This window comes from Pleurodeles waltl, chromosome 8, assembly GCF_031143425.1.
Source record: "Pleurodeles waltl isolate 20211129_DDA chromosome 8, aPleWal1.hap1.20221129, whole genome shotgun sequence".
Taxonomy (NCBI): domain Eukaryota; kingdom Metazoa; phylum Chordata; class Amphibia; order Caudata; family Salamandridae; genus Pleurodeles; species Pleurodeles waltl.
In genome coordinates, this window is record NC_090447.1 from 82710634 (window position 1) to 82737621 (window position 26988).

At 42.8% G+C, this 26988-nt stretch overlaps 1 protein-coding gene across 4 annotated transcripts in view; it reads left to right on the plus strand.

Annotated features, from left to right (window-relative positions):
- Nucleotides 1-26988, plus strand: part of LOC138249738 (beta-arrestin-1) — a 702383-nt gene that overhangs the window by 504379 nt on the left and 171016 nt on the right. For all 4 annotated transcript variants that reach the window (XM_069203796.1, XM_069203797.1, XM_069203794.1 and 1 more), the window contains exon 3: nt 14950-15010. In XM_069203796.1, coding sequence (XP_069059897.1) covers nt 14950-15010 — 61 coding nt within the window. The remainder of the gene's footprint in view (nt 1-14949; nt 15011-26988) is intronic.

Below are 26988 nucleotides of genomic sequence, written 5' to 3' on the forward strand. Positions count from 1 at the left end.
TCCCCAGATATTTCACCTCTTTTTTTATTGTAACCCCGTCTGTATGCATATTCTAGGCCATAACTTCAGTTTTTTTGTTATTGATGGCATATCCAGCCATTTCCCCAAACTCTGCCGTCTGTTCTTCCTGAGCCGGTATAGTTTGCCCTAAATTAGCCGTATATACTGTCAAATCGTCCGCATATAGGGAAATCTTCCTACACCAATTCCCACATCTAAACGGGGCTGTCCTCTGTTCTCCTCTAATTTTACAAGCTAGGGTCTCTATGTAAATGTCAAACAATAATGGGGATAATGGGCACTCCTGCCGTGTTCCTCTTTCGATTTTAAAGGGGCGAGTTAGGGAACCATTGACCAAAACTCTTTGCATCAAGATTATGATATATCTTTTGTAATGCCCTAACAAAGTTCTCACTCAGATTAACAACATCGGAGAGAGTACTTAACTAACTCCAGTTGACTGTATCAAATGCTTTAGTAGCATCTACCATTATGACCGCCAAAGGTTCTTGGCATGTGTTGGCTAGTTCTATTGAACCTATCAACCCTTGTGTCAACTCGTGCATAATTCTACCTTTTAAAAATCCTTTTTGATCTTCATATATGAGTTTTCCTATGACTCCACTTAATCTATCTGCCAAGATTTTTGCAAAGATTTTATAGTCACAATTTAGCATGGATATCGGCCTGGCTGATTCGCAGGATTTAGGGTCCTTCCCTGGTTTTAATACTAATGTAATGATGACTTCCTTCCAGGATGGCGGGATCATGCCTCTTCCTTCCAAGATATTGTTACACAAATTTGCCAAAAACTTTGTTATACTTTTTCTCAGGGCACTATAAATTTCAATTGGAAGACCGTCAGGGCCTGGCGCTTTTCGCTAGTTTCCCGGACTTTATTCCCAGCTCCACTTCATCTAGCCCTATCTGTTCATTCAAAACTCTATTATCCTCCTCACTCAAAGTAACAGATTTTCCCCTGTTCAAAATGTGCCACCCTATTTGCCTCACATCTCTTCTTAATCCTTCTCTCAATCTCAGCTGCCAACTCAAATCGTAATTCCTGATCTAGCTTGTGCAGTTGATCAATTTCCCATCATCTGGGTCCAGGTTTATTAACTTTTGCTCTATTTGCTGCACACACTCTTCTAACCTACTGATCTCTTCCTTATATGCCTTCCTCTTGAATGTGGCTGCCCTTATCAGTCTCCCTCTCAAAAAAGCCTAAAAGGCATCCCGCACCAAGGCTGGTGAAGTTGACCCTGCATTGAGGTTAACAAAATCCTCTACATCTGCTCGCAATTCTGCTATCACATCCTCATCCAGTAGTATATTCCTGTCTAGGGTCCACCTGCCCTGGCTTACATTCCCCGTTAGCCGAATCTTCAAACTGATTGTCAAATGGTGTGATAAGTGAGCTCCAACATGTACTACTTCCTCCACACTCTTCCTCAAGCTCCCATCTATCAAAGCATAATCGATCCTAGACTGATGTCTATATTTCTTGTTGTTATATGTGTATCCCTGTTTGGACCCCATCTTCTCTTTCCATAAATCATGCAACCTCAACTGGGACATCTTAGATAGCACTTGGAAACACATTTTCCATTAATTCTAGATCTACTTCCTGAGTAGCTATCTAACTCGTAGTTCAATACAACATTAAAATCCCCCATCCAAATGAAAGGGTATGAGAATTGCAGCAGATGTTGAAATAGATCGATTAAAGGTGCAGTATCATCCTTGTGTGGCCCATAATGTCCTACCACAGTAAATGCGGAGCCATACGCCACCAGTTTCCCAATTACCCATCTACCTGCCTTATCTACCAGCCCCTCCTGAAACGAGATATTAGGATGTTTTTTATTTAAAATAGCTACTCCTTTACTACCCCTACCCTGGCTAGAGCTTACTATCTGTTGCAGCCATCTAAATGGTTTAAAAACCTCAATACATTCTTGCTTAGGCAGGTGTGTTTCTTGCAGCACCAGTACTTTTGCTCGTACATCTCTCAGTTATTGCAGCAACCTCCTTTGCCTATTCCTCACACATAAACCATTAATATTGCAAGACAGAAACCTCAGTTCCTTTCCCCTCATCATCTATGTACTGCCACTATTTCCAGATTTAGATACCCCCTGAAACCTCCCCTGTCTTCACCACTCTTAGGACACGTTTTTTTTACCCTCATGCTTCCCACCAAGTGACTCCCATCCTCCCCATCCACTCCACCCCCATATCACCCCCTCCAATGTTGCCCTGGGAGAACTCACCCTGCCTCCTTTCTCAAGGCATCACAGCCTCAGGGGGACCTCCGCCAAACCCAGTCCTTATATATCACTTGACATGTAAACACTAAACTCGAGGGACGGGGAAAAAAAATTAGCATATCAACTGTCCTTCTCCAGAATCTTGATCAGGTATCTACTTCTCTGTAATCCTTAAAATGATACATTTTATTGTTCTCCATTACTCTCAGGGAAGCCGGAAACTTAAATTGGGCCGTGGCCCCCACCCTCTTTAGTACATCGATTCTTTTCCCTAACTCCCATTGTTTGTTTAGTGTTGTACTTGAGACATCTGATCTAACTTCAAAAAGGGCTCCCTTCACCGATAGCTATTTCTTCTTTAACAAAGCTGCTAAAATATGCTCCTTAATTGCATACATGTGAAAGCACCAGAATTTTCCTGGGCTTATCTCTATTGGGGGGCTTTCTAAAAGGATCCCTGCGTACCCTTTGAGTGTCCCTTGCAATGTCTACCTCTCCGTCTTCAATTTGTACTCCTTGTTTAGTCAGGCGGACCACAAGTCCTTTCAGATCGTCTCCTTCCATTCCCTCAGGAACACTTAGAAAACTCAAGTTATTCCTTCTCTGATTGTTTTCCAGGGATTCAAGTTTAGTCCTAACACTTTGCTTCCCTACTTTCAAACTTTGAATTTTCTCCTTGTTTCTTTCCACTCCAGCTTTAAGATCCCCCATCTCCTCCTCGAGTGCAGCCGTCCTCCCTGCCAGGTTGTCAATCTTTTTGCGGAAAACCTCACATAGACCTCTGATCTCCGTCTGGTTTGAGTTTGGTTTCTCGAAGCCGCCCCTAACTTCCAAAGATAGGGCTGTCAGCATTTGCGTAAAAGGCTAGTCAAGGGGCCCCTCTGCGCAACTCTGTTCCTGACTTTCTTCATCCCCTACCGATGCCTGGAGTGGGGTCTCACCCGGCAGGGTTATAAGTCTGGGCCTTTGATCTTTCTGCTGATTACCCCTGTCCAACTTCACTAGTTCTTTGAGTTACTATCCGACGTCCAACCTGTGAGGTCAGCTATAGTACCTATACGGATGGAGAGTCTGGCATCTTGCGCCTCTACTGAATCCAAGCCCACCAGTGCTTGAAAGCTATTTGGACTATACTCTATTGGGGCTATTTGGATTTCTCCCAAGCTCGTACTGTTCCTCCGAGCAGCCATGTCCATATATCAGTTATATATATACTTATATTTACTGATGTTGCAACAGTTCTCTCACCTCTCTCTCCTCGCTGGCTGGCATTCTGGACAAAACTCTAAAATATGTTCTCAACAAGGGATCCTGGGTCTCTTACTCAGTTGCCTCCCGCCTTTTAATTTGGGAATAGCTTTATCTCTACCATTACTGCTACTTTGGTCCTCTTGGTATCCTAGTGTGGTTATTTTAGTGGGGGCCTCACCACCCGTAGTTGTCAGTTTCTCTTTGGCTGCGAATATCTACCTACCACTTTTCAAGGAATAAACTGGGCTCCTGCCTAGCTTACTAGTTACCACATCTCCCCCTCTCTTCTACTGCTAAACAACCCCCTAGGGTCACATACAGCTTTATTACTTTCCCCCCGATGGATTAACATAATTCCCACGCTGAGCTGCATTCAAAGCGGGGTAGTATATAGTACCTCATCCTTCCGTGTCAAAATTCACTGCTGGCAGAGACCGGACCGCATCTTCGTTCACCTCTGTTCTTCTAGCACGTGCTGATTCTGCCGCCTTTCCCCCGGAAGGGAATCCTCGCAGCCGCCTGCCTCCCACGTCGGAGGTTGGACGCCACTTTAGCCCACAGCGTGGCTCGCTCCAAGCCCCGTCTGTGCCCCCTCCACCCCATCTCTCCAGCCACCCTTCCCTGCCCACTTGGTAAGGTAAGTCTTTTACTGAATTTCTCCTTTCGTGTTAAGGGGTTTGAGGAGCTGTACAGCTCGTGTGCCGCCCTCCTTTCACTCCTCGGTCCGGCGGAGCTCCTCCACAGCCCGCTACCTAGCCAGCTGCCATGTTCTTCCCCCGTCAAGCCGGCGTCACCCCCCATCGCATTACGATGTTTCTACTGGTGCAGCCCTGTGGAAACAGTTTGATGGCATTGGCCTTGACTCCCTTAGGGAACTTAGGCCAATGCCGTCATACACAAACACCCTCTGAATGTGCACTGTCTGCATCGCAGACAGTGTGCATTCCGAGGGGCCCCACCCCTGTGGCCCCCAGCACTACCTTTCTGCCAGCCTCTTCATGGCGGTGCAACCACCATGGAAAGTCTGGCAGAAAGGGTAGTCATGATCAGCACATCGGTGCAGAACTCTGCACCGACATGGCTGACCACAACTCCGACCGCCGCTAACACATCGGGATCCATGATTCTGCCGGTGGTGGTGGTCTCCTGGTTGTCCGATATTAGTCTGGCAGTCGGACTGCCAGGAGTGTGTCAGTCTGACCCTCTCCACCAATCTGGCAGGCCTTAGACCGCCAAACTCGTAATCAGGCCCTTAGACTACAGTTGGTTTAATCCTTTGCATTTGGTTGTTGCATGCACCACGTAGAAAAATAATTCTACTGACAGTGAATATCGGGGGGGACATACAGTTGACATGAATGCCATACTCACTTTATAACCTGCTAAATACACTCATTGCAACCACATAAAGGAGGTCCTGTTAAGGTGGTTTCAGTTCACCACTGAAAAGATCCTGAAAAAATCAATTCAAATCTCACTAACAGTGCATGGCAGGCGTAAAGGCAGTATTGTTGTTTCTCATGATGACCTCTTAAGAAAGCATGTCCCAGAACATCTACATAAATCTGACATTATTGATCTTAATGATCTAGAGAGAGAGCAGTAAACCACTAGATTAGCGTTTTGTGTACAGCCAGACCTTCATGTTGATAACAAGAAAGATGGATATGGCTCCCACCATTCAATCCAGGATTGAGGTGGAAGTAAAGAAAATAGGAAGAAGGGCAGATCCCAAGACAGGTAAATAACCTTCTGTTCTCTGTGTTTTGTTTTTACTTCAAATACTCCTGCCAAGATCACAAGAGTGGGGATGCAAGTTGAAGAAAGAAGCCTTCTACCAGTTGCCTGTCCAAACGTATAGTTGAGGTGGGACTAAATTATGGCAGAAAGGAATGAAAGAGGAGAGGAACCCACTCCGTCCTTGAGAAGTGGGCCCTGAGATTTTCAGAAGTGTGCCCAAGACTCCTGAAAGTAGAGAGCATAAGGCCTTTGTGAATGGATTCCCAAGAACATCAGTGCTGGACATTGTACCATCCAGGCCATGGTGATGTAAAGACAGGTATCCCATGTACAGTAACTACAAGGTCAGACTTCTAGGAGAATCAGCACTCATAATACTGTGCACAATCTTCCTATTGGCCTTGGTCAATCTCAAATAAAAGTTGAGAGTAGCTGACTGACCAACTGTGCCTACAGACAGCATCTTAAGAAATGACTTACCGAAGCTGGAGTGGGAACCTCTGAATTTCAAAGCTAATTTTGCCTCTCGGTTGAATTCAGACTCAAACAAGTTCTACCACTTCTTCATGCAGGTGTTGACTGTGCAGCCTGTGAAACAGTTGAAACAAGATGCAGACCAAGCAAGCAGAACCATGTATGAAACCCACTTGAGTGGACCCCATTTTGGATTTATTCTTTATGGCAAATCAAGCAGCTGGTGAGCTGGAGTGTGAATTCTCTGAGAAGAAGAGCTAATCTTAGGTTTTGTCTCCAGAGATGATGCAAGAGAGATTGGAAGAAAGATACCTTCAACCTGATTCTGTAATTCTCCATCCCGGGAATCTGTGTGGCCTTTGGGGTCTCAAAAGGGTCCATTGACTGCCTATTTTGGGACAAAATAGTTTCTATTAAATTGGTGCCCTTTGCCAGGTGTTTCCTACATTAATCAAGGAGAGACAGATCCATGTCTCTTTTGAGGAATACCCACTACATAAAGAAAAGATATCTTAAAGTAAATGTACTTTATGTAGCTATCGTGAAAATATGGCTGGATCCGGCCATTCAATACTTATGTTGGACATCCCCTCCTAAGAGTAAATGTGCTGTGATGCCAGTGATCTATCAAGCACATGGGTGAAAACACTGAACTCAAGTCTCAGAGCCAGAATCAGGACAATCCCCTTTGAAGAGGCGTTCAAGAGATTGTACTATTTGCGCTCTTAAAAGAGCTGCAAGTTCTCTTGGGTGTGATGGTTCTGACATGGTCCGTAGCCCATCGGCCTGGGTTGGGATTGTGAGGTTTAGGGATTGTCCTGAGAGTGTGAAAGAGATGTAGAGATTTATTAAAGGTGTTTTCGATCCACAATTAAATGCATGTGTCTTTCACGCGAAGAATTTTGCATACATAATATAATGCTAAGAATACATATTAGAATACACAGATAAAAACTATGCAAACTTAAAAACATATCTATTTTTTAAAATGCTAGCTCTTGACCCAGTTCACCATGAGTCTTCTTTGACCATTAGAGTTTTTTTTAATGTGGTAGACCACTACGTTTCTGCTAAGCCATAATTAGTTCAGTATAATGAGGTGGCGGGGACTAGATCATTCCCCTTTTGCTGAAGTTACAACCAATGGTCCCAGTTTTATCCTCATACACAGACTAGTTTGTTTTGTTGCATACCCCAAACGGTACCTTAAGAGAAAAATACTCTGTTTGTCTGGGTCATCTAGGTGTACTCTTAGGAGCGTCTTCCCTGATTGCGGTCGATCTTGTGAAGTTATACAAGTTTCAGTTCAGTAGGAAGTGTTTCATGTCCTCTGTAGCTCTGCACAGGCATTTACTTGAATGTTTTGGATTTTTTCTGCCACAATATGACATTTAACAGCAAGCATCTCCATTGGCTAAATGAAAGAACCTCCTTTCCCTGGTATTAGAAAGTAAGATAATATATTGCTGGGCATTTGAAAGCGGAGAAGTTGCCAATGTAGCTACAGATGTAGTTTTCAAGGACTCCCATGTTCCGTTCTCTTTGTAAGCATGCACATTGTTAGTCCTGAGACTGTGAATTTGGGTAACAGAGGGCTCAGGCAAGGTGTCGAACAGGTTGTCCTTCTTTCCTTACAGAATGGCTGTCTTCAGCAGGGGTGGGTCCTTTGCTATGGCGAAGGAGCGTCGCCCCACTGGCTGAGCCAGAAGCAGAAAAATAAATCAATAGTTTACTATTGTTTTATTTTTCTGCTTCTGGCACAGCCAGCAGGGAGGGGCGGGGCTGAGCCACTGGAGGTGGGAGGGAGGAGGAGGAGAGAGTGCTCCTAAGTGCGCATGTGTATGTGGCCAGCCACCTCAGGCCGCCCAAACCCACGTGCGCACTTAGGTTTCTCCAATCGAGCTGCATTTAACAGCTGGGCTGGAGAAACTGCACAGGCCCAGGGGCTGATTCTGAGCGACAGTCACTGCTGCTCACACGAATCCTGGTGCTGCTTTCATGCGAGCCCCATGAGCACCAGGTGGCAGGGACGGAGGCAAGGTAAGTGCTTTTTTATTTTTTATTTATACCTCGTCTCCACCCCTTGTTCCCCATCCTCTTGAGTTATGCGGCATCCGCTGCTGGTCTTCAGTAGTCTTTCCTTGCTGAATAGTGATGCGGATTTTATTATGATGGAGGAGATTTTGAATGAGAACTGTCTCCTTGAGTAAGTTAATCAAGTCATGTCTCTGTAAGTTTGGAAAACTGAATCCTCAGAGAGAGATCAGCATAGACTCCCAGATGCTTAGTTGACTGGAGTGGCTATTCCCCAATAAAATATTCCAGAGGCCCCACAGTAAATACCCTGTAAAGTAGGTACAACTGGGGAGCCCGCTGCAAAAAATATTTGTGCTAATTGTGAATCTGCTCTGCCGTTTAATACCTTTGCTCTGTTACCAGGATACTGACAACATTACCTTGTATTGTTATCCTGCACTAGTCTCTCCGAGTCCTGTTAATTCTTTGTGTCCAGGATCATAAGTACAGCATCAGGGAGGCCTTCACATCACCCGCACCTTCAGTTAAGAGAACTGTCAAAACTACTCGTTAAAGTTCATTTAGAGCTGGAACACTCTCTTGACTACTGCATAACAGCAGCACGTTTTGTTAAATATTAGAAAATGATTCATGACATTGTTTTGGAAACGTATGTTCTATTTTAATTTGCGTTCTTAACGAAGATTAACTCCGATTGTCGAAGATATGTTCGGAAAATAGTTGTAATTTTAGCAGTTTCTATTATTATGCTTTGTGTAAGTCCCCGTTGCGTCTGCATGTGTGCGGGCACCACTTTCATAAACATTTACAAGAATGGCTAAATATGTGAAGTTAACGAGAGCTTTTCCTATCGGTGAGCTTTAAAGGACTGGAGATCGCGCCGAGCCAGAGTGTGCAAAATGGCGCCCATCGAGGCTGCACATTACTCATTTAATTTATGAAACAGTCACTTCTTCGTGGCAGGCCGAGCATCACACAAAGGATTAGGAAGACACAAGCGGTATGTTTTACCTTATTTCAAATGAATGTACCGCTAACATCAGCTAATCAAACACCTTGTAAAAATAAAATAAACTGTATTTGCTAAGTAAGTCTTAAACAAATATGCTCTTTCAATTTTAGATGAAAGTGGCCAGACTGCTATGATACAATATGAGAGTTCTATGACAGAATATGAGAGTGCAATCACAGAATAGGAGAGTAATATGATAGAATATGAGAGTGCTATCACAGAATATAAGAATGCTGTGACAGAATATGAGAGTGCTATCACAGAATATAAGAATGCTGTGACAGAATATGAGAGTGCTATGAGAGTGCTATGCTAGAATATGAGAGTGCTATGACAGAATATGAGAGTGCTATGAGAGTGCTATGCTAGAATATGAGAGTGCTATGACAGAATATGAGAGTGCTATGATAGAATATAAGAGTGCTATGAGAGTGCTATGATAGAATATGAGAGTGATATGGCAGAATATGAGAGTGCTACGAGAGTGCTATGCTAGAATATGAGAGTGCTATGATAGAATATGAGAGCGCTATGATAGAATATGAGAGTGCTATGAGAGTGCTATGATAGAATATGAGAGTGATATGGCAGAATATGAGAGTGCTATGAGAGTGCTATGCTAGAATATGAGAGTGCTATGATAGAATATGAGAGCGCTATGATAGAATATGAGAGTGCTATGATAGAATATGAGAGTGATATGGCAGAATATGAGAGTCCTATGAGAGTGCTATGCTAGAATATGAGAGTGCTATGATAGAATATGAGAGCACTATGAGAGCGCTATGACAGAATATGAGAGTGCTATGATAGAATATGAGAGTGCTATGATAGAATATGAGAGCGCTATGAGAGCACTATGACAGAATATGAGAGTGATATGATAGAATATGAGAGTGCTATGAGAGTGCTGTGATAGAATATGACAGTGCTATGACAGAATATAAGAGTGCTATGGTAGAACATTCGAGCGCTATGACAGAATATGAGAGTGCAATCACAGAATAGGAGAGTGCTATGATAGAGTATGAGAGTGCTATGACAGAATATAAGAATGCTGTGACAGAATCTGAGAGTGCTATGATAGAATATGAGAGTGCTATGATAGAATCTGAGAGTGATATGACAGAATATGAGAGTGATATGAGAGTGCTGTGACAGAATATGAGAGTGCTGTGATAGAATATGAGAGTGATATGAGAGTGCTGTGATAGAATATGAGCGTGCTGTGATAGAATATGAGAGTGATATGAGAGTGCTGTGATAGAATATGAGAGTGATATGAGAGTGCTGTGATAGAATATGAGAGTGCTATGATAGAATATGAGAGTGATATGAGAGTGCTGTGATAGAATATGAGAGTGCTATGATAGAATATGAGAGTGATATGAGAGTGCTGTGATAGAATATGAGAGTGCTATGATAGAATGTGCTAAAACAGAATATGAGAGCGCTATGACAGAATATGAGAGCGCTATGACAGAACATGAGAGCGCTATGATAGAACATGAGAGTGCTATGATAGAACCTGGGAGCGCTATGATAGAACATGAGGGCGCTATGATAGAACATGAGAGCGCTATGAGTGCTGTGATAGAATATGAGAGCGCTATGATAGAATATGCGAGTGATATGAGAGTGCTAATGACAGAATATGAGAGTGTTATGACAGAATAGGAGAGTGATATGAGAGTGCTGTGATAGAATATGAGAGTGCTATGACAGAATATGAGAGTGCTGTGATAGCATATGAGAGTGCTATGATAGAATATGAGAGTGATATGAGAGTGCTAATGACAGAATATGAGAGTGCTATGATAGAATATGAGAGCACTATGAGAGTGCTGTGATAGAATATGAGAGTGCTATGATAGAATATGAGAGTGATATGAGAGTGCTAATGACAGAATATGAGAGTGCTATGATAGAATATGAGAGTGATATGAGAGTGCTGTGATAGAATATGAGAGTGCTATGACAGAATGTGCTATGACAGAATATGAGAGCGCTATGACAGAATATGAGAGCGCTATGATAGAACATGAGAGTGCTATGATAGAACCTGGGAGCGCTATGATAGAACATGAGAGCGCTATGATAGAATATGACTTGCAAGAAGAGGTAAATTATTGTTTGATTTTTCACTGTATGGTGGGTTACCACTTTGAAAAAATCAGATAACTGTGGAGCACACGTAGATACATCCCACACATGACTTTTTCCTCCTGAAGGGCTCCTTTGTGGGTTTGTAGGCCATGGACGTCATTTAGAGGTCGCCAGGGGTCGCAGCTTCGACCCCTCGTTCACCCCTTGAGGTCCCTGGCGCTGTATTTGCGACTCCGGCCTCAGAGGTGGCAAAATCAGTGCCAGGAACTAGGGGCAGGTCGAACTTATGGACACCGGTTGGAGCTCCAGCCTCCCTGTTTTTTGTCATTTTTTACTAATCTAATTTTGAGTAATATATAATATGTCATTCACTATAAGTGTAATAGAAATTGAGTACAATTAGCTGGAAAGTGACCCTGCCTGGCAGCTGAGGTAAGTAAAAAATGTTTTCAAATGTGTGTTGTGTGCGTGCGTGCAAGTGAGAGTGTGTTTATATGCAAACGTGTGTGTGCATGTGTAAGTATGGGTGTGTGTGTGTGAGCAAACTTAAAGGTCGAATGGCGTGTGATGTCACTTCTGCTACCTCTGGCCTTTTGATGAATTGACGTTCATGTTATAGGTTCACCTTTAGTTTGGGGCAGTGCTTAATTTGTAAATAAAAATGTGCTGGTGCTCAAAGCTCTCCTCTTACACATGCGGCTGATGCAATTAAATATGGGAACACGGAATACTGAGGCAGCGTAATAGTGAAGCCATCTCGGGCCTCTTCAATCCTTTTACAGCCACTCCCTGCCCCTTCAGCCCACTCTTGCAGCTTTCTGCTTCTCCCTTTGTGACATTTTTTTGTATTTCTCTTTCTCCGTCTTTCCGATATGTATCTTTTGCTCGCAGCAAATGCTTGGGGCAGAAGAATAAGCGCCGGACCTCAAAAATAAGTGCCGGTGCTCAGCACCGGAACCAACACGCACAAATTAAGCACTGGTTTGGGGGCCAATTCCCAAAACGGCCATTTTGGCTGAGGTGTTGCCTCTACCAAATGAGAGGCACTTGGACTGCCACATTTAAAGATGCCAGATATTGCAGGTGCTATTGTACCCCTGAAACATACCCTCAAAGATGATGGGGATCATTTTCAAGGAAAAATAAGACAAGAAGTGTCATCAGCTTTGCCAAACTATGATTGTGTGGTTGAACTGTCATCCTTATGCAAGGCCCTGATACACACCCGTATGAGAAACATCTGCCATAGGGAATAGAGTAGACCACCACCGTCTAAATGAGGTGGTGGTCTGGTGAGGAGGATATCTGAACCTCCGCCTACAGTTATGTGAAGCCTCTTCGACTCATCCTCTAAAATGAGGACCTCAGTCTCTGTCTGTCTTGAATGATCATAGGCACACTCAAGGTATTGGCAATGGAGGAGTACCTTCTGCAGTCTTCTTGGACCTGTTCAGGTTCACAGCCCAGAAGCTCTGTGCCTCCTGAGGACACATACATACATGTGAGAGCATCAACATATGAGTGGGAGGACACATACATACATATGAGAGCATCAACATATGAGTGGGAGGACACATACATACATGTGAGTGCATCAACATATGAGTGGAAACAGAGCTCTCAGTTAACGTGGGGATCAAGCACTGTCTTCGTACAGATATTAAGCATCAGAAGATACAATGCAGCATCTTTAAGAGAAACTCACTACACACCGGGCTTTCGAGGACCTGCTTAGTGTTCAGACTTAAGGAATTCTTTTTTGTCAATAACTAAATGTTGAGTACTTAAATGAGAAAACTCAACCTGTGTCTTTTTTACGTTCAGCTATTATGAAAAGTTGTCAGATATTTTCCATTGAAGCCAGATTACCCACAGCCCAGGCAGCTGTACAATTTTACCTGGGCTAGTGTTTACCCTCTAAACCTTCAAACAGGTAGCGGGGTATCCGAAACGCTGCTTTGCACATTACTTATAATCTCTCCCATCTGTCCTGAATTTTCTTCCCTACACCCCTGGGCACTGTTTTAGGGCCTGATTACGACATTGACCGTCACTGCCACGGAGAGGATGCTGCTGTCATGCGGGCTGCACCCCCTCATCGTATTACAAAGCTCCTGCTGGGCTGACCGGTGGGAACATTGTATTACGACGTTCCCGCTGGGCTGACCAATGGGACCAGCGCTACGGTATTAGTCTTGGCTCTCTTAAGGAAGCCCAGGCCAATACCGTAGCGCACCAGCACCCTCGGAATGCGCACTGTCTGCAAAGTAGACAGTGCGCATTCCGAGGGTGCTGGGCGGGGGGCCCCAGCACTGCCATGCCACTATCTTGCCTCCAGTGTTTCCATGGTAGGGTGACCGCCGTTGAAAGGCTGGCGGAAAGCTGAGTTCTCAGCAGCACGGTTGGCACTGTCTTCAGCGCCACTGTGGCTGATCACAATTCGACTGCCTTTTAACGTTCGGAAACGACGTTCCTGGCGGTGACGGCAGTCTTTAGGCGGCCCCACCCCACCAGGGTCTGAAGACCACCACACTAGTAATGAGACCCTTAGTTTGGATATAGTAGGGAAGACTCTGGGTATTTAAGTTAATGAGAGTCTAGAAGAATTGTAATGCTGAAGGTGGTTCTTCATCAAATATTTTTTTTTATTGAAAAACTATGACTTATTTGGAATGGATATTTGGTCTATGATATTTATAATTCTTCCAAATAAAAAGAGATTACAATATCTTATTTTTTTATCCAAAAGTTTAATTTCTTATTTCACTATAGAGGGATGCAAATGTTTTGACTTTCTGATATATTATGTCTGTTACTTCTAAATGGAAGTCATCCAGTGCGTTATCTTACTACACATGGTGGGAGTAGATTGAGTTCCCCAAAAGAGGAATTCACTCCACAATGTTATCTTCCTTTTATGCAAATGCAATTAATTTGTCTTGGTATTTGCCCATTGATGAAAATGGTGAGCATACATTGTAAGTGTTTGGTAAGTTCATTATTTTATGCTAAGATGTCATCCCTAATTATTACTCCTTTATTTCACTCTAAATTGGTATATTTAAAAAAAAATGATGCATTTTGTTAATATTGTGCTTTTCTTGTTGATGTATTTATATATCTCCTTAAATCAATAAAATATATTGAAGACAGATCACCCTAGTTACACCTTGGAAGTACACTTGTCCACTGAGTAACCAGTGGTGGGAGAGGATTTTTACCTTTTTGTGTATTTTGGAACACAGAAGCTTCATGGTGAAGCTGAAAGTTATATTGCCAAATTTATCAAGTAAATTCTGTCTGCTGTCTCTCTGCTTTAACCCAATAATTTAGGGGCACTTAGTTGAGTATTTATTGATTATTCTAAAGCAAAATCTGAGCAATGGTTTGTAATTCCCAAGACTAATGTCCATATGTATAGATCTGGATTCCTATGCACCAGTGCTAGCCACTTAAGAGTGATAAATCACTCAAACCCACCGAGTATGGATCAGCAGCACACTTGAATGCTAAATAACAATTGTATTATGTTTGCTTCTATCGTGGGAGTGCGAAGCCACAACGCGTCCTCATTTGTGGTTGTTGAGAGTACCTCGTGGTTTCAGTGATGGTCCTGCTTATTTCCGTACATAAGAGTACTTTTTTGTTATGTTATGTTTTTGTCAGAATAGTGCTTTCTTTAAGCAAGGCATGTTACACCTATGCTGATTACCAGCAACCAGCAATTTCCATCTGGTGAAAAGTTCACTACATCAATGCCAAAAGGCTTCGAAACTGAATTTTGGTGTCAAGAAGCATGCAAACAAACTGTATCCTTTAACCCCCTTTGAATCCTAAGATGTGCCTGCAAATATGTGAATATTTTCTACAGTATAGGTTTTGAATTCTACAAGACAGATTACCTATGTTGACATACCCAAGCTATAGTTGGACCCTGTATATTATGCGCTGAACCACAACATGTGCGGTGTATACTGTGATTTGAAGATTATCAAGAAAATAAATCCACTGGACCATAGAAGATTGGCTAATTTGTTTTCTCTCCCTCTCTTCTCACAGCTCACAGTGTACCTTGGGAAGAGGGACTTTGTTGATCACATAGATGTAGTGGATCCAGTCGGTAAGTTGGGTCTATGCATCTTCTTATGCAGAAAAAACGTTTCAGATGAAAGTCTCAAGCTTTAGGAATTTTCAGTCTAATGCAGTAGTATCTCAGGTGCATCCTTTGTTTGTTATCAATAATTATGCACTGCAACAGAGTCTAAAAGGAACCAGTGTTATTCTCTCTAATGGATAGCAGCCATTTGCAGGCTTTGATTTCTGCTAAGTGTTTTACCAAGGACATGGCTATTGGTTATTTGAGGACAGATGCACCGTGCACTCAGCATGGAAATAAACGCACATGGGGCCAAACATTTGATGAATAACTTCAATTGCATATATTTTGAAAAATGTATGTCTGAAATCTTTCAAGCAAGCTTTTGAATGCAGTTTTTCATAAAGTTTAAATGCCCCAGTGCTAATTACTGAGGGTCCAATCAGCAAAAGTGCAAAGGAAATCGTCAACATTCTACTGTACTTGTACTTTTGAGCACATTTGTGACTTATATGGATTTCACAAGTTTACAGGTTGCCTATAATACTTGATAGTGTACCTAATTCTGCATACAGAAATATTACAGATTTGCGTTTTTAGGTTTCATCTGCACAGCACTTGCCCCCTGATATCTCTTGTTAAAAAAAAAAAATTAAAACAGGATTAGAGCCCACCCCTTACTTACCATTGCTTACCATTGGCTGGCTCCAGGGTCACTCTTGTTTCCTTACTTCCTATTAGTTAGAGCCTCCTCCTCACCTGGCTTCCTCCTGGGGCTTCACTTGTGTCTCTTTCTTGCAGCATGGACCAAGTACAGGTTCCTGCCTGCCACCAGTGTCCTTCCACTGGCCGCAGCCTCCTTACAAGTACTTTTTTTTTTACATGCACTCTTAGTGTGTATGTCTATGCAAGTCCCGCTCCTTCACCCCACCCTCTTTCCCCTGTTTCTGCTTTCTCCCTCTTGTTGCTTACCCTGCCCTCCTCCTTCTGTCCTTGCTTCCTCTCCCACCCCGTCCTTCTCTCGCGGTCCATTCTTTAATGTTCCACTCCCTGCCCCCCTGCTGTCTGTTCGTTTTGTCCCACCGCCCTGCTCACCACCCACTGTCCATACTTGATTGTCCCACCACCCCTGCCGTTCTCCTGCTGGCCGTGCTTCAGTTCCCCACTCCTCCTGCCCTCTATGCTTTGTTGTTTCACCCCTCCCACTCTCCTCAAGCAGTCCATGTTTTATTGTTTTGCCCAAAACTTGCTGCTGTGCAACATGTCTAAAAAAATTGACAAAGTCAAAAGATGTTGTGTGGGAAAAACCTATTGGCTTTGTCAGTGCTTGTTGTATGTGTATAAGTGACACAAATGTGGTTGAGTAGCCCTAAGCACAACCCCATTTGGTCTACCCAGTGCAGATTGGGAGTGTGTGCCTAGATACAGAAAGAAGTGTGCCCTGCCTAGTGCGGGCAGTGACTAGCACATGCGGGTGGGAGACTGAAGCAGTGCAAACAGAGCAGTGGTTTGAGACCGCTATACTCTCACTGTTGGCCGCTGATTTGACATTTTAGAACATTAGGGACCACCCGAAGTGGACACGGTGTATAGATATTCCATCACACGCAAGCTTGTGGATGGTTCCCGGAACCTGTTGTGCTCCCTTCCAAAAGACACCGCTTGGCACACTGTATGCAAATTCCTTGGTGACGCACAGTTTGGATGAATAGGCAATTTGTGATGTTCACTTCAAGGATGCCAGATTGTGGGAGTAGGTACTGGACATGAGAGCCAGATGAGATGTGCTCTGATGCCCTGTGGTATAGCAAATCTGACACAGTAGATAGATAATGGGTGTGTGGGTGGGTAGGAAGGATTGTCATTGTGTATTAATTCGTAGTATTGTTTTGTATGAGAGGATATTGCAGCTACCAAAGGTACGTGTGGATTTACTGTCATCCGGTCTACCACAAAGTGATGTTTAGATGTGGTCTTCAAGAGAGGAGGAGGAGGTTCTTTCCAAGGCATTGCCCTGGTGACATATACCATTAAGGTTCTGGAGGAGGGTGGGGGAAAAAAGCAGAGGGTACATGGCCAGACCCGCAAGGTACCAGGTAATAAAGTTCCACATTGTTGAAGCGATGGAAGAAGGTAAAATGATACAAATTTGAGTTGAGCAGGAAGAGGGCCATTTCTCCATTCCTCTCGGCTAGAGCCTGAAGATCATCTCAGTTGGCTCAATGGTCCAGGGTGCCTATTTGGCCAAGAGGCACCGGTTTGCAGTGCATTCACAGGTTGCCAGGAGAGGCTTTAAAAACAACACATTCTCAATTGTTTTTCCTCAGTGTCAGGGATGTATATATTGTGGTCTTTCACATTGCCTCATTAATTTAAGGAGAGACACGCTTTAATGCACAATATTAGATTGCATCCATAAACTGTAGGGAGTCTTTCACTTTCACTGGTGTTCACCTTTCCTAAATGAAAGAAACCGATAAAAACCTGACCTTATTGCTCAAGGTAGATGCTACTGTTGGCAACAGCTTCGGGCTTATTTGTTGCTGTTTATTTTGAGCAGCTTGGTGGCACTTTAACCAACGATCTATAAAGTTGGTAAAGTTAAACTTCACCAGCTTCACAGAGATTTTTTTTAAACTGAAAAAAACATACAGATTTGACTTTAGAAAATGTCAGTAAAACTTACATTATGCAGTAAAAACACGTGAAAAAAAAATCTATTTGCAAGTAAATACAACTGCAAACATATTTTGTGACAGGAAATGTCGCCTGTGCAGCTTTCCAAGCATTATCCTGGAAAGTTTGGTGATTTCCAGAATGTTGTAAATTTGCACCACCTGAAGCGGGTAGTTTCATATTTACAACGTTCTTGTAAATTGGGCCCTTGTGACTACACCCGAGGTATGATTGGGTGTAGTATTTCAACCAGGCAAGTAAATTCTTAGGGTAAAAACATGGGTTGTGAGACGTTCAAATTAACTACCAAATCCTACACGTAAGCCGTACTAGCCCTTCTTCTGTTTACAGTTTCCTATAGCAGTGGTTCCCAACCTGTGGTCCGGGGACCCTTGGGGGTCCTCGAAGCCTCCTCAGGGGGTCCGCGACTGCTTAGAGCATTAAATAATACTAACATAAATGGTTCCCATCTTTCAGTAATTACTCATTGCGGGGGTCCCCGGATTCCAATAATGATTCAGTGGGGGTCCCCGGGTTCCAGTAATAAAAAAGTGGGGGTCCACAGAAGTCAAAAGGTAGGGAACCACTGCCCCTATAGCATTGTGGGCCTTTGACGAGTGTATGTCTCAGTTCAAATGCCACATCACGCTTACAGGTTTCATTGGTCTAGAATTCGACGCCCCGATGCATTGTGGCCATTGTAGTTTTCCATGTGCTAAACCACTGGTTAATGCAGTTCCTAATAATTGTTTTGCTCTTTGTGAAGGCCACCGGAGAAGTGTGACAGTGCTGCATGGAGCACAATGCTTCAATGCCTCGTCCAATAGTAGCCTGTCCTGCAAGAGAGCATTTGGCATAGCTTGTGACACCTGTCGCATAAAAGGCAGACGCCAGCATCAGTGTCCGCCAGGAGGTGACGTGTCAATATCTGCTCTCCTTTTGTACTGTACATCTTGTGGCTGCATGTTTAACAGCTCATCTGTTACATCACAATCGCAGTCGTCAATAGCCTTAATTAAAGTGACCCAATTGATTATGTCCTCAAATACAAACACTGATTATCCTCTGCCCGGATCAGTGATTGGAATCAATAGGATGGATTCACCTTGTGTACAAGGAAGAACAATAAGTCATATGTTGGAGAGATGTTTGAGAGAAACAAATCTGAATAAACCTACAAAATCACCATCACAGAACCTCAAATTAGGGTTTCTTCTGTAACAAATAGTTCTGAAGTTAGTAAATAGTGCGAGGTGAACTGTGTGTTTGTCCTGGGGGGGGGGGGGGGGGGGGTTGATTGGTTTCCTGAAGACTTTGCTGAAGATGAGGGGGTGTTTGGGTGTTTCAAGGGCTTCTGACAGCACAATGTTCGGTTGTGTTTCCGTGCAGAAGGAGGGTCTCTGTTCTTCTCTGTGACTGATTTCTGTGGCAGTTCAATGTGTGTTTTGCAGAGTGAGGAGGTGTGACTATAGGGGTGTGCATATACCTTCTTCTGTAGATAAGATAATTGCGTTGTAAATACAGCACTGTGGAATCTGATTTATTTGCATTCATGTGTTGTAAGTAGTTACACGTTTTGTAACAATTTATTATTGAGACATATCTTCATCATGTTTTAATTGTGTAGATTGTATTATAAAGCAACGTAAGCTAAGCAATAAACTTTGACAGTGACTGATTGTTTCACTGGAGATGCTTTAATGTGTCTTCTATGATTTTCCAGGGTTTACCCTCTGCCTAGAGTCTGCAGTTCAGATTTAGACTGTCTGCAAACATTGACTACCTGACTGGGTAGGAATAAAATGAAGGTCTTCGTGGAGACGGCCCAGCCTCTGGTGTGTGATATTGGAAACCGCTTCAAGCACTGCCACGGGCTAGAGAACACTCAGACCTTTTTACTTTGGTATATTGTGTGGAATATGTATTGGCTGTTGTGACTTTGTTGCAGCACATTTGTATGCTAAGATGAGGGAGGTGTCAGCATCCTTGGGCCATTGGTGTAAGGAGTGCGGAGTGTATCTTTGGATTCTGATAGTGAATGGAAGTGATTATACATAGAGTAGGGGAGGAAGAGAACATCTGAAGAACTTCAAGTTGTGCTGCTAAACGTTATCTACTGCTCATCAATGACACAATTTATTCTAGTGCTTCACTGCAGAAATGTACCATTTTCTAGCTGCTATAGTGATAAGTTATGGCTGAGAATTACAAAATCTCCAGAGATGTTTAGCAGGACCACCCATCACCTAACCCTCAACTTCGTCCCTCTCCATCCTTCCTGTGGCAAGGATATCGTGTGATAAAGATAAAACCTTTCTCTGGGCTGCCACAGATGATGCAGTAATCCTGTGCAAGAGCGTGACATTGGAAACAGTTCTGTAGTTGGAAACTGGCTTATGGCAAATGCATGTATTATTTGAATACTTTTCAGGTAGGAATCATTTCTCTTGCACATAGTCCAATTTAAATTTTCACAGGGGAATGAAAACCTGTGTAAAATGCCATTTTTTGCACCATCCAAATGTCTTTTTACTTGCACACCCGCTGCAGCTGTGGCACACTTTTGTGGAATAAGGCAAGTCCCTTTTCACTTTTGATGTCTGGCCAGTGCACTCCATTTGTTTTTGGGATACCTTTAAGTAAGCACAAATATTTGCACTGCCTCACATGCGCAAATCATAGTCACTGCATCCTGGATACTATCTCGATGGAGATTGCTTATTGCAAAGCAAGACCCCAGCAACGTTGCACCAATGTTAAACTCTGTTTATCACTGTGATTTATACCAAAATGCATTTCTCCTAATATTTGCATTAGAGGCGCGTGCACATTCACTTCGACACTGATAAAAGGTAGTTTCCCCTCTCTTTCGTCAGGTGAAGGCCATTTGTCAATTGACACTTTTCCCCCTCAGCCAAGGTTTCATAAGTTAGGCAGTATTAGAGTAGATGAGTTGACAAATGTGTATCTTCGGAGAGTGGGTGTGGAAAGATTTTTATCATGCTAGCCAGGTCTGTAGATCACAATTGCTGGCGACCTATAGTTCACTGATTATTTTCCCTAATCTTACGCCGTCCTATAATTTTTTCCCCAAACCGTAATATTTCCTTGCAGGTATTAGTTGGTGCTGTTCTCTCGCCAGTTAAATTTAAATCCATTTCCCTTGCGGTTTTAATACTGGATGTATGATGCTGCCTTCCGGCGAGAACTTACTGGGTGGTGAAAGTCCCAACTTCACATGAAAATCCAGATGCAGAGAAGATTGACCTGTGGGTAGTAATTGTAATGTTTATGAAGAGAAAAACTTCAGAACATTTTTATATTCTGAGTCAACACTGTCAACCACTGGAAACTTAGGGCCTCATTTAGAGTTTGGTGGATAGGTTACTCCGTAACAAACGTGATAGTTATCCCATCCGTTGTCTTACAATTTCCATAGAACATAATGGAATCGAAATACAGTGGTCGAGATATGCCTCGTGTGTTTGACAGAGTAACCCCATCCACCAAACTCGAAATCTGGCTCTTAGGCTACAACCATATTAAGGGCCTGATTTAGAACTCGGCAGATGGGTTACTCCATCACAGCCGTAAAGGATAGCCCGTCCGCCGACCTCTAAATCGCATTATTTCCTATGTGATTTAGATTTGGGCGTACAGGATGTTCGTCACCATTGCTAAGTTCTAAATCAGGCCCTTAGTTCCTTCGAGTTAATTATGACAATTCACATTTTTCTGTCCCTTGGTTCAATATATGTATCTGTTTGCACACTGATAACACAAACTCTGATATTATTCAAGTAAATCAGACATATGAGGCTTTAACTAGCTGCATCTAGGAAGAGATGGCTCAGTGTTTGCCAACATGCACATTCATTATATCCTTTGTTAGGAATTGTTTTATAATAGCTTCAGATAAATAGATTATTACTGAAGTGGGGGAATAATTCCTCTGCTATCATGTATCCAAGGATATTCTTTTTCCACTTCAAAGCATTCTCTGATTACACATTAGCACAGGAACATTTTCAAAGTCTCATTTACCTTCTTATAACCCTCTCAGCCAAGCTCCTCGAAGGTAATCTCATTTCTTTCTGGACAAAATGGATTTAACCTGTAATTTGATATTAATTTATCCACGCATTAATTTGAATATTTTAGATGCAGATGTCCTGAATGCCTCTTGCCACCTCCCAATATCTTTGCGTTTTTGAAATTATATTTTCCAAACAAGAAAACAGTTCACGTGCAAGCACCATTTTAATAGGAATTAGATTAGAAAAAGTGTTGCTAATGCATCAGGCATAAAAATATGCAATAGAGACACATTAAATGAAACATAGATGGGGTGCAAAAGGAAAACTAGGTTTCTAGAAAAAATTGTAAGTCTGTTCAACTGTACGTTGCTACATATCGGTCTGCAGGCAAACCTCATTTTCTGAAATTTCATTCACATTCACGCTAGTTGTGTAGGTAGATCTTGTATGGATGAATTAAACATCTGGCATCGGTCCTCACTGATCAATATTGGATACCTCTATCCCATGATAATGTCCATGATTTCTTGGATGTATGTGTGCAATAATTGTATGCTTACCCCATTCTGAGAATGCATTGCAATTATGATTTCAAACATTGGAAGAAAGGAAGGGTGAAATAATCTTCCTATTATGAGGTTTGTAAATCCCCTGAGACTTTTGGACCAACCTTGACATAGTCTACTCAACCCAGCAATAGCAGGAGAGGTCGCAATGTTTGGGAGCCTTTAGTGACCTCTTTGTGAAGTATAAATGCCATTTAGTCCTCACAAAGTTATTGGAAGAAGAGTTATATTTACTTTAAACTGGACACAGCTTTCTGTAAACCAAGATTAAGAAGATAATTTGGAAACTTGCAGATGGGGCGAAGAGAGGAGGTGGACTGGCAAACTTGATGAAAACAGAGAAGTCTGGGGAGGGCATAGTTGGGCCCTGGTGTATATGTCTCTGGATCTATTTTCTTTATTTTTCTATTCAAACTGTCCTGTGTGAATCAATGCCAAGCCCAGAAATCTTACCCAGATTTTTAGGCTGAAGATTGCCCTCAGAAAGTCTTGTGTGCACCAACATTATCAGCATGAACCAATGTACAGAGAGGCCCAAAGGTAGCTTATTTATAATTAGTTGAGAATTTATTGTGAGACATTTAAGAACCGTGTGGAGTTAGTAGGTGTGCAGGTAGGAAGAATCATAAAAATGATAGGCTATCAAGCAAGTAATAATCAATACAATGCAAATAATGTGTAAATAAAAATCTAAGCAGCATTAACAATTTAAAAGAAAGAATATCGTGGCACAGCTTTGAAGAGGTTGAAATTACCAACTCAAACAGCAACTGACTTAATCACCTGAGACAGTTCAAGGACTCAATGCTGCTTCTTTTGCCATTTGTGTGAGATAGGAAAGATGACGCTCACGTCTGTGGTAGTGAAGCGTGGCTCTGTTGCCTGCTTGTTCCCTTCATAGAGAACAGTTGACTGAAAGAGGAGGCCAGAAATTTGCTACTTTTGATATTCTTGATCATCCATTGGCTTCAACCGGAGGTTCAAACACTGGTTTGGGGGAAAAGCCTGGGATTGAGAATCACAAAACACCCACAAAGTACTGATAGAATACAATGGAACGTCCTCTGCAATGTAGATGGACATTTAAGCAAATTTAACCAATTAGGTGAACAGGACTCTCCTGGGGGATTTAAGGTCTTTGCTTGTTCTGTAATCTTCAAGCGGTGAGCCGTGTGAATGACCCAGCTGTCGTAATTGACCATGTTTTCATTGGTCCCCCAGAAGTTCCCATGTATTTTAGTTTTTGTTGTCTATGAGAATCCTCTGATCTAAACTAAAGGGCCTCCAAAATGTAAATATGTCACCTAAAGTGCCTCCTTTGGTGATGCATTGGACTGGGAACCCCTAAACGTATCACCCCATAAAATAGATTTTGGGTGCTGTAGATTTAAAGCAGAATGTGATGCATACTCCCACTATATCCTTAAGTCTAGTGACCTCTGGTAACAGGACCCCTTTGTATTTTCTTTTTTGTACTGAGGGGTAGTGGCCGTGTGTCAGGTATCTGTTCCATCAGAGATAGAGTAAAAGCTGTAGAATGAGTCAGTGTTGGAGACTTTGGAGACGTTTTACTCACTTCTTGGTTTCAAGACACCTCTAGGGCAATGGGGTAGAGCCACTATTTAGGTGACTCATAAACATGGAGAGTAAGCCTGGCCCTCTGTTCGATGTTGTGGCTCTACTTTCCATACTAGTTAGTACCCCCACGTTTGTTGTTTTTATTTTTGGTTCTCTCGTGTCCCTAGGTTCCCTTCCTCTTCCCTATTGTTATCTGCATATTTGTCTGCAGTGTCTCTGGGTATCCTCTTCCTCTTGCTTACTTCCTCAGCTTATGTCTGGCCTGTTTTGTCGTGGCTTCCAGAGATACTCTTCTGGTAGACTGGCCTGTAGAGGGTTTATCACAGCAACATACCCCACCAAGACTAGTTGGCCTGTAATATGGTTGTACTACAGCTATACCCCCAAAACATCTCCCCATTCTTACCTTTGGTTTCCTGCTTCATTATGGATGGTGCACCAAATCCCCAAACTCTTATCAGAGAAGGTCTTAACCCACACCGAGTCCAGCTCTAGAGTGCACTCCAGTCCATTGATTATCTCTTGCTCCATTATTCGTCTGTCCCCGAACTGCTGTTGTGACTGAATAGTTCCCCGTTGCTCATTTTCACAGGTCTTCAGGGATGGCAGGATTTTTTAGTGAGGCTGTGCACCAAAAACCTGACACTGTGGACAATATCATGTTTGTAAGTAGAACCATAATCACAAACATTAGAACACATGCATATGGAAATGTGAGTATGTTTATTCCTGAGATATTTATAGTTATCGTTACTCACAGCTGATCAAGGGTGTCTTTTCATGGAGTGAAACATTTAGTATTGATGCTGACCACAGCAGCAACAAGGCCTGTTTATGCTTCACCATCTTCTTCCCTATGGCCAGTTTTGTTAGAAATGCAAAATTTCATTCATTATTAACACACCATAGTTTAATATTTGTGCGTTGGCTCTTTCACATTAGTGCTTACCTGCAATCTGGAGGCAGGACAAACCTACATCTGTCTCGCAACATTGGTTCCCTTCCAAGAAGTGGGAAACTTTTATCATCCTGAGTAGTTAGAATTTTGTGTGGTGAGAATGAACTACTTGTAACCCAGCTGCTAAAAATTAGACTGGTAATTTCAATTAAATCTGCATGGATCCTGCACTGCCCCTCAATATGGAGCTGAGTACGACTCTTTTTCTCCTGCCTTGGCAAAGCCTCTTGCCCTTCCGGAGATCTATTGGCCTTCCCTGGATGTGAGAATGTAGATTATTATGTGGTGTGGTTGTGCAACCTCACCTTTTAATAGTATCAGAATTCTGAATCAGGTCCAGTCATTTTGATTGTAAAACCTTAGCTTAGTTCTCGGTGACTGTGGCACAGACCAATCAGGCCTTACCAAAGGTGTAAAGAATTAAGAAGTACCAAATCAGTGAATAGGAACAAAACATAACATAATGGAAATCCAACACCAATTAATAAAAATAAAGTATGTTTTGTATATTTTTAGTTTTATATAGACACCTCATCAAAAAAAATCTACTGGAGAGAACTGGAGTTATCATTTTTAAAAGAAACAACAAATCACTGCTTTTCACTCAAGGCAATAAATAATTATAATTGACCGTGATAGCTGTTCAGATTTAGTCACAACCAGCAGGTTGAAAATGGCTATTTGGAACTCTTGGATGGACCAGTTGTGTTAGAAGACCAGTCACAGGGACCAAACAGGTCCAGAGGAACAGTTGCCTGTCACCTTTAACAGTCTGTAGTCCAGTTCTGAATCCTTAGGTCAGACCGCAATTGAAGTCAATGGAGTGGTCCTGATGCAAGGTGCACAGTATGCTGAAGGATGCTAGGCTGGTGTGATGGGTTTTCATGTGGCCACAAGATTGGGGGGGGGGGCATCTTAGCCTCAGGGGTCGATCTCTCATAGTGTCTGGGTAATGTCAAGTGTGGGTAAGTTGCCACTGGTCAACTGGTTTCTGGTTACAGCAAAGCCAGCGGTTTCCTTTAAATGCAATAACTTTCTTGCAGGGTGACCGGAGTACAGTCTGATGGCCTTCACGGATTCAGCAAATTCAGAGCACCTTGTGAGGGTCAAGACTTGGTCTTTCACGTTGCACCTTGGTGTCTACCAACAGTCAGGGATCTTAACGCTGGGCTCACAAGGCCTCTTAGCTTTTATGACTCTGTGGCGGTAATAGGTAGTCAGCCACATGACTCTTGGAGTCATTTCTTCCGTCTAGCACATGTGGGCAACTTTTTCACGAGTGGGCATAGCAGACGCAATCTTCTGTTTGCCAGTCCTCAGGCTCAGCAGGTGAAGCCCAATCTTTGGTGCAGCCTCTCTTTGCTGGGTCCGAGGAGCAGAAGGGCACTCCTTATTCAGTTCTCTCCCCAGTTCAGTAGCAATATGAGTTCTGGGTGTTAGGGGTGCCACTTTTATGCATGCTACAAGCTTAGGGGTTGGCCAATGGCCTACCAGGACCTCCTCCTGATGACTACTTCCTGTGAAGTGTGGAATCTAGCTATCCCAGAGTGGATTATTCTGCCTACTCCTAACATGGCAAGACCCTTCTCTTGATGTGCACAACCATAGGTATAGCTACTTGGGGTCTATAACCTCTTGAAAAAACAGTTTGGCAATGGGCTTCCCCTCTCTCCTTGTTGACCAGACCCTTTTCTTGATGTGTGGAGCTCCCTAGCCCAACCTGTAGGTATGTCTACCTGGGAGGGGGGCTACACTCTCCTTGAAAAACCAGTATGACAATGGGCATCTCCCCTCGCCTCAAAATGAGTCTGTCTACCTAAACAAAAGAGCAGCCCTTTACTAGTGTGACTCACATTTACCCACCAAAAGCAGCTTTCTCTTTGAAGCTAACCGCTTTTGTTCAGACCTACTTTGGCCATCCTACTAGGAGGAAGTCACACCTCTTCCCTTGGCACATCTTTTGTTCCCCTTCATGTGACTCTTCCCTTCTCCTCAGGAGGGCATCAGGCTGTTTTGAGGAGAGATGCTGCTTGCAACAGAAAATAGCTACTGGAAAACTGAGGCAACAAAATGGCACATTTCTAAAGCTACTGTTTGTAATATAGTTACATTAAATTCGACCTAGGTAACAAATCTGGCGTTTAATGTTAATTATTTTGATATCTTGAAGTATCAGAAATAGTAGTC